Here is an 8,603-nt window from a genome sequence, read left to right as displayed (position 1 = left end):
TCACATGTCAGCAACCAGGAAAAGAATTAGCACCTTAGATCAAATTGATTCCCTCGTCCACTCCATTTTTGAGCAAGCAGATAGCAAACTGGTTAATCCCACGTGCTGCTGGCAATGGCTGCCTGTGAGTGAGCATGCTCGATTTGAGACTCAAATATAGACCTGATTCTGGTATGCTTGGTCTGAAAATGCTTGGTTTGCTTCTTTTTTTTTATGCATGCTTTTTTTGTTACATTCCAGTGGCACGACTTTTCTAGAACAAATACTCGGAGATAGTGCCTTTCTCCTCACTCTTGTGCTATTAAAATGTCTTAGGTGATCCTCCAGACATTACATCTGCACTACATTATGAAGAAGACATGACATAAGCATTACAGGGACCAATGGGAAGGCGGATATACGTTTTCTTGCTCTGCAGAATGAATTTCTTTTAAAAATTTCCTTCTAGGTTCAACATTCACTTCTTGGCAGATGGCAGAAACTAGGGCCATTCCTCCTCACTGTGAGGACCCTTCGCTTGTGATCTCCTACCCAGCACACAGAGGAGGGAGAATGCATTTTTCTGGAGTTTCCTCAATATGCTTTCGGCCTTACATGAAGCACCTAGTATCTGGAGGTGCAGACGGCAATGTTTTAATGTGGGGACTTCAATCGTGTCATGAATCTCGAAGGCAAATACGCAGGCCATACTGTTTACAAGGACACAAGGTCAGTTATTAAAACGGGGAATGTGAAGTAAGAACAGGAAATGTTTGGCAGGCTCCCATATGTTCTGTAGCGGTCTCTCCTCTAGACACTGTTGTTGCTTCCGGATCTAAGGATAAGACTGTACGCTTATGGATTCCAAGAGTGTATACAGTATTTACATCTTTAAATATATATACAGTAAATTTCATGTTCCAGGTATGCAAAGTCTACTGTTATTAAGGGACACTCCGGAACTGTTAGATCAATAGCCTTCAATCCAAGTGGCGAATACCTTTTAAGCGCCTCCGATGATAAATGCATGAAGGTATTCTTTAGCTTCTGTTTTTGGCTTCTTTGTTTCGTATTGTGAACCATTGAAAGGTCTGGGATGTGGAGACAGAAAAATTTGCATTTGCTTTACTTGGGCATCTGAACTGGGTTAGGTCTGCAGAGTTCAACAATGATGGCAGGTTAAGTAGTCACTGGTGTAAATTTATCATTAGTTTCTCTTAGATCAATTGTGTCAGGATCTGATGATAAAACTATTCGGCTCTGGGATGTTGAAAGCCGTCAGTGTATTCACCAGTATATAGACATACTCGGGTATGGAAATCTGTAGATCAAGCAAAGAATGTTATTCACTTTGACAAATGAAGGATGGTGCGGTCAGCTAGGTTTCACCCCGAAGGCAAGTGCATTGCAAGTTGCGGAACTGACGAATGCATTCAGGTGTCCACGAAACGTTGGAAATGTTGACGTACTAATATGCCTCAAATGTAGCAGATTTGGGATACTAGAAGCAAAAGATTGGTTCAACATTACGCTGCTGACGCAGGAACTGTAAACACAGTGTCCTTCCATCCCTCTGGCGATTACCTTCTCTCAACATGTGACGATGGTGGACTAAGGGTAACAACCCTATGGCTTTGGTTACTGTAAATTTACAATTGCAGCAGCTTTGGGATTTAAGAGAAGGCCAGCTTTTGTATATGTTGAAGGGTCATGAAGGATCTACGAATTGCGCTGAATTTTGCAAATCGGGTGACTTTTTTGCATCAGGAAGCGCTGATGAGCAGGTAATGAATTTCAAAACGTGAACGCTTATAATTAGTAACAGGTAGTTATCTGGAGAAGTAACTTTACTGCCTCTCGTGGCCTATATCCCGGTACGGTTGTTTTCGGGGAGTATATAACCTAGTTTGATTTACAGGGATTCTAGCTAGTGCTTTACACGAGAATGATGCAGCAACTACCATAACTTACCCTAATTCTGAGAAATCTGAATGGGAATCTCAAACTAACACTAACGAGAAGAAAGAAAACTTAAAAAAGGAAGAGGTAATTATAATAATGTAGACATGGAGCTGACATGACATTTTAATAGACCGAGAAACCATCACCTGATGTTTTAAAGCCAGGAGAAGAAGATTACGAAAAGGCATTTCAGGCATGTAACATTTAATATTCTACTTGCATTTAAATAATGGTTATTTAGGCAGTTGTGACCCAATTGAATAGTTTGACTAAGGCCGTTACTTTGTTAGAGAAGCGTTTCCAGGGAAAGAGAGGTATGCCTATTTTTTTTAGAGAAGTCGGTCTTATGCTTCAAGTTTGGCTTAAAAAAAACTTAAACATACACTTGTAATGAGGTATTAATTGACATCTTCTGGGGCATAGGAACTGAGAAGACGTGATTGGACGCGGATGAGCTTGTCATAATGAGCACCAAGCTTGAAGTACTTGCCTATGATGTGCAGTTCTCAAGATTCTAAACAGCCATTGCCGGTTGATGTTGGTGAGCATGATTTGAGATTGGAATCTTCTGGAAGTGTCTACATCCTCGCATATGAGCATGTAAATTAGCATTTTACCACGCTCACAGCCAAGTCCGATATCGTAGGACTAGAAACGCAGAAGCAGCTAGATATCCTTGCCCAGTTCTGCGATCTCCTTCAACCTCCCACTCCTCCCAATACTGTCCTATGGACGTGGTCGGAATGATGCGCCCGAGCCCCATCAACTACATTCTTCACCACCAAGAGACCTTGGAAAGCTGGCTACTGGTGAGCCTGAGCAAAGCCAAAATCTTCCCCTGGGACTAGGAACTTGCAATACACATACCACCAACACCTCATCTATATGGATCCCGTCATGGGCGCCCAGACAAAACAAGAAGGGAGGTCACAATCAACAATTTTGTTTTCCTCAGTCCAGGACCGCATCTCCTTTGGACTCTTGTGCATGGACATGAATCTCCCACTGGGATTCACGCGTGGAGGGAAACACTCCAGTTCATCTTCAGGGTGATGAACATCACGTTGCAGAGATGTGGGAGCGTCGTTGTCCGTATTGACGTTTTGGAGCCCCTTGGGAGAAAAAGATACAGATTGGGAATACATAGTTTGTATACCATTGTTGGAGGCTGACTTCGTCCCCCATACCATGGCAAGAGCGCCACTGTCCATGGTATTGAACATAACCATGTAGGGACTCCATGTTGTTAGAGGTGCTGTTGGATTTAGACCACCCTTTCGATCATAATTGACATTCCCAATTGTTTCCCAACGGAAATATGCTAGCTTGCAACTGGAGTTACTAGCCTTATGTGAACCAATGGAAGGGCATGGATTAACTTATTTATTTTAAATTCCTATTGCACAGTTCAAATTTGTTTGATGAGGTGTCCGTGGTTGAATGGAGTTTATCTACGCTCAAAATGGCCTTCTACCACATCGACCTTCACTTTCGACACAATGGTGGAAAAGCCTAGGTGCTTGTTAGCATTTGACAGGACCATTTTTAGATCTGCATGTATTTTTCTCTTCTTTGTTGAAAACTGCCATCATCATAATCATCATCATCATCATTAAAGTTGTTATCATCATCATCATCATACTCATATATTTAAATGAAAGAGCCAATATAATAATAGCATATACTAGAGACACTTATTCTAGGCATATCCTAAAATCTAACGGCTGAGATTAAACAATGTAAAGTCGTGACTTTTGGGACATAAAAAATGTCAAATGTCTTTTACATGACCACGAAGAGAGAGGGTCAATCATCGCTAGTGGGAAGGTACTCTCTCTCTCTCTCTCTCTCTCTCTCTCTCTCTCTCTCTCTCTCTCTCTCTCTCTCTGCCTCTGTCTGTGTGTGTGTGTGTGTGTGTGTGTTTGATGAGGTCTTCATTGCAGAGCACCTCAGTAGTTGATTTTGGATCATACTTTCCTGGTGGACCATTCAAAGAACCATGGAACGATTTAGAAGGCTACAGTCAGCTGTACGTGAAGAACTGAAGCTGCCACTGGTTGGTTCATTCTTGAGTTCAAAAGCTCAGGAAACCATGGTTAATGGCCACGCGCCAGGAAATGACAATCATTTAACTGACGCCGAAGCATTCTTCAACAGGAGAATTATTGAGTTCGTGAAGAAACGAGTCGCACTTATGGAAAAAGTACTCAACGCAGAATATCATCTGGTAAAAGAGTCTTGACCCCCCTATCGTCGTCCCTGCGATTCTAACTTGAGATGTTCCAGGATGACCAAGATATTCCGGCCAATCGCAGCAACGGCGGTGTCGAGCCTGGCGAGGGACCAAAAACCTCCTACCAAAAGCTGCAACCTACATTTGTTCCTTATCCAACACCTTTGAGTGAGTTCCTTCGATTTAGACACTAGAAAAAACTCTAACGCGTTCGTTTTTGGACAGCTCCAGAAGAAGTCCTGGGAAGGGCACTGGATAACGATCCTAAGCAGCTGAAAGTCCCAGCCTATTACAATGAGGTTGTGTTTGTTTCTCCGTTTGCAAAGGTTTGAGAGGCTCACGGCTTTCTCTGTGTCACCATAGTTGTGCTTGATGATCAGCAAGAACAGGCTCGACGCCTTCCAGACTTACGCAGGGAACAAATCCGCCGGCATCCACCTGCGCAGGTGCATTCGGCAGATTGACGTGCTCAATGCGACGAGGATTGGGAGTGAAAGGCGAAGAGGCTATGGTGGATGGAGCTCACGACAGGGACGACGTCTCGGACAACGAGGGGATTCACGTTGTCATCAACGACTAGAATCAAGGTTCTTCACTCTCTTGCTCCGTCGCTATTCTTTTTTCGAGTCTCTCAAGTCCCTGTTTGTTCCAGGTTCTCGAGGCTGGAATCACGACTAGAATCAAGGTTTTTCACTCTCTTGCTCTTCGCTATTCTCTTTCAAGGCTTAAAGTTCCTGTTTGTTCCAGGTGCTCGAGGCCGGAACCAAGAGAAAAAATAGAAATTTTCGTCCATGGTTCGCTTCCTTGTTCTTCAGTTTTGCATTTTTAATGCATTGAGAGGGATTTCTATTTTGCAGCGCTATAAACCCTGTAGTCTCTACATGGATAGTCATACGGGACAGCCATACATGGTGCTCTTCAGTTTATGACAAGTTCTCTTGAGGAAGTGTTGGCAGTCAAGCGCAAAAAAACTGGCTTGGAGGACATGATGGAATACTCTCTTATAACGGTTATGGCTGTTCATATCTGAGGGTTTCATGTCTAACTCTCTCTCGTGTCACTTTGTAGCATTAGGAACGAAACAAGGAGAGCGAGCTCCTTGTTTCTTCACTGTTGATAAGTTTCTTTCTCGCATTTTTTGCAGTTGTCACTGTTTCTGAGTCTCCACAATGAATGCTTTGGAAATGGGTATGTATGTGATTTACAGTCTTTGCAACGTAAGTTGAATGTGTTTGCAAAAGAACAGGTCATGAGTACTGGGAAGATGAAGGCATTGAAGAAAAAAAGCCAGCATGCAGGCAAATGATGAACATATTTCACCCATATGATCCTGTCGCTTACAGGTATCAATATACTGCTGTGTTAGCAGTGTTTACATTTATCCTTTCGTCTTGATTACAGAGTGGAACCTCTGATATCTATTCTTTTTGGAGAAAGTCAGTGAATATCTTGGGATACAGGTAAACATAGTGCTTTGTAAGTTTTGCTATCAAAGCTAGAGGAAGTTCTTCGGTTGGGGTATGGTTTTGTCACAGCTTTTTACGGCAGTATGGTGACAGAAAGGCTATCTAGAAGTCCCAATGGTAGAGTCGACTTAATGCTACAGGTAAGTCTTGCTCTTTGCTATCACGTCATTCTCATGTGGATCCAGGATACAAAATTTAAGCACCACTACATATCGCTATCTGATCAACGACAGCAGTGGCTGGAGAGAGAGAGGAGATTTGGAGTCGGAATCACAGCATTAGCAGCAGCAGCATCACCAGTGAGAAGATCTCAAGGCCATGAGAATCCTCCACCAGTTTGGGATCAGTCACATGTACGTAGCGGCCAGGTGAGAAGGGCAGTGCGAGGGACAGGGACGAAGATCTCACAAGGGACAGGGATGAAGATCTTACAGGGTCCGTCATCACCCACGAGCAGCAGAGATTGATGAGGTCCTGGTTTTCTCTATCACTTTGGAGCCATTTCTGAGTGGCAAGGTGAGCTTCAACGTGGTGGTAGTGATCCAGAGCAGCAGCCCTAGAAGTGGTAATGATGACCATGCGTTTCTCTACAGGGACACGGTGCTGTACAAATCCAATTACTATTAGCATCACATGAAGTGAAGTGGTGCCAGATTCAATTGTATTTATGTTCAATACTACATTATATATAAGGTGTCTCCTACCCTTGACTGGCTACAAAAAATAGCAAATGTCTTTCCCTCTTTGCTCTAAGTGAGCACTCTGACCAACACACATAACAGTAACATATGTGTCAAGAAGGCCAAGTACAAGCCCACTGCTCAGTTCAAGCTCAAAGTCACCTTGCTTCTCTACATTTATATCAACAGCTCCTCTACATAATCAGGCTGTGTACTCCACATGAACCATGGAGCCTAGAGTTGGCCTGTCACAAGATGTCTCTTCTCCTCTGGTATTCCTGTTGAAGCACTAAGCAACAAGTAAGCAATACAAAGCTTACACCATATCACTCACGGTCACTTTTGCAAAAGCTTACTTAAATTCCACGCTTGCGCAGACTCAGAATCATGTAAATATGAGCGCACACTCGCAGTTATGCTCGCTGTCCCAATACAGAATTTTCCTCCTCTTTAGTGCTACTGATATCAGCAGATGGAACTGCACACTCACTAAAGAGAATCCATTCACTGCGAAGAGGAACCCACCAAAAAAAATCCCTCCCGTGCTGTTTAGAACTCTCATAGCAGGCCGGAAGATAGGGCTTCACGCATTCTTCCAGGGCTTGAGCATGGAGTTGGGACGGTAGCATTCTCTGTGGTAGTGCCATTGCTAGGGATTTCAATATAACATGTTCTTGGGGCCTAGATCGAGAAGCTTTATGGAACCACTCCACTGGAATCATCTCCACATGGTGGGGTAGCCTCGAGCAGATTGTTATGATGATCCCTATTTGTCTATGTCTTTCCTTCACATGATGTGGTGGAGAACACAAGGACAACAACAACATTGGCTTCGCATAATGAGCCTCTGGGAAAGTCCTACAAACAGTTCCATACGGTTCTCAACTATTTGTGGTGTATGGATCACAGATTTGGTGACTCTTGTACTCAGTGTGCTGCCTAACTCTTCACTTATTTCCTCTGGGAATGATCAGAAAGTAATAACTTGAACAATGTTTTCTCTGCTTCTAAATTTCCAGGCACTTCCACTCTTGTATGACCCTGATGATAATGAGAATGTGGATAATGTGGACTTATCACACGAGCACGTACTGTGGGAGACTTTCTCAAGAGAACTAAACTAATACAAGATGCAGATAGGTTCATCAAGAGAATGTCATTCACTTCTTAGTGACTGCTTAGTGCCTGTAAAGTTCACGAGGACTTGGAGAGATGATCAAAAGGTGGCAATGGATATGCTTAAGTGTGTGAAGCGTGAGCATATGAGTTCTGTGCTTTGTAGGAGCTTCATTATTGCCGAGACTTGAATTCAAACTATCTCTTTATTTTCTATCTAAGTCACGTGTATATGCACTGTTAGCACAACTATTATATAGAAACTGAATAAGAGTTTTGATGGATGGCTCAAAAGAAGTTAGGTTGATTCAAAAAATACCTCTCCAAATTTTTGAAGAGATGGAGAATGATAACTCCACAATGGTGAGATGTGATGGTAAGAATTAAGGACTAATGCTTAACATAAACATGAAGTTTACCTATGTATGTATTAAGTTTCTAAGCATAAAAAGTGGCAAGAGGAAGATGGATAAAGACAATAAATTCTACACAACCAACCATGCAAACAAACCGTCAAGTAGGCAACAATCAAAAGTAAAAGCAAAATAAGTGTTAGATAAAATGCAAAACATCATGGATGAGTTGACAAGAACTTGTCAAGTGAAATGCTGATGAAGCAAAAGCAAATGTTCTCAAAAAATCACAAATCATATCACTGATTTATTATTTCAATACTTATTTACCATACTTATTTCTGTTACTTGAGCAGTATCTAAAATATATAACTGTGAATAAACCAATATTATGATAAACTTGTCCATGTATTTTAAAATAATAAGGGTCACCTACTGCAACCTCTTCAATGTTTGCACCTATTGATGCAAATGCTAATGCACTATTATAATTTAGTATTAATACACATATAACTTTTTTGACTGCAGGTATTATATTAGAAAATAAATTTTAGTTACTTATAAAAATGTATAAATGCGAAGTATGAAAGTGTGGATGTACTCTGAACACTTCAACATCATAAATTATACAATCTGCTATTCTTTTCGTGAGAAACCTTTTTTACTTGAACTCTGAAACAAACACTGAATCTAACTGAAAGAAATACAAGGTTGTTTCTTGTATTTTTTCTCTCAACGCATTATCATGTTCTTCTCCTTCGCATTTTTTTTCAATGGAAAGCAAACATTGTGATGACAAATATCTTTGGAAAAT

The 8,603-nt window shown here is 41.7% G+C and overlaps 1 protein-coding gene across 1 annotated transcript; it reads left to right on the top strand.

The window, feature by feature from the left end:
• The first annotated feature begins 471 nt into the window (after nt 1-471).
• On the top strand, nt 472-2,381 carry LOC9633223 (POC1 centriolar protein homolog A). Its single transcript, XM_002970753.2, has 11 exons — nt 472-708; nt 760-851; nt 904-1,012; nt 1,069-1,157; nt 1,201-1,290; nt 1,344-1,416; nt 1,471-1,596; nt 1,644-1,763; nt 1,805-1,858; nt 2,183-2,255; nt 2,365-2,381. Exons 1-11 carry the CDS (start codon nt 472-474, stop codon nt 2,379-2,381), a joined length of 1,080 nt encoding a protein of 359 aa, XP_002970799.2.
• Nucleotides 2,382-8,603: the final 6,222 nt, after the last annotated feature.

This window comes from Selaginella moellendorffii, unplaced genomic scaffold, assembly GCF_000143415.4.
Source record: "Selaginella moellendorffii unplaced genomic scaffold, v1.0 SELMOscaffold_15, whole genome shotgun sequence".
Taxonomy (NCBI): Eukaryota; Viridiplantae; Streptophyta; class Lycopodiopsida; order Selaginellales; family Selaginellaceae; genus Selaginella; species Selaginella moellendorffii.
The sequence above is the reverse complement of the archived record's forward strand: the minus strand, read 5'-3'. Positions and strand labels throughout refer to the sequence as shown.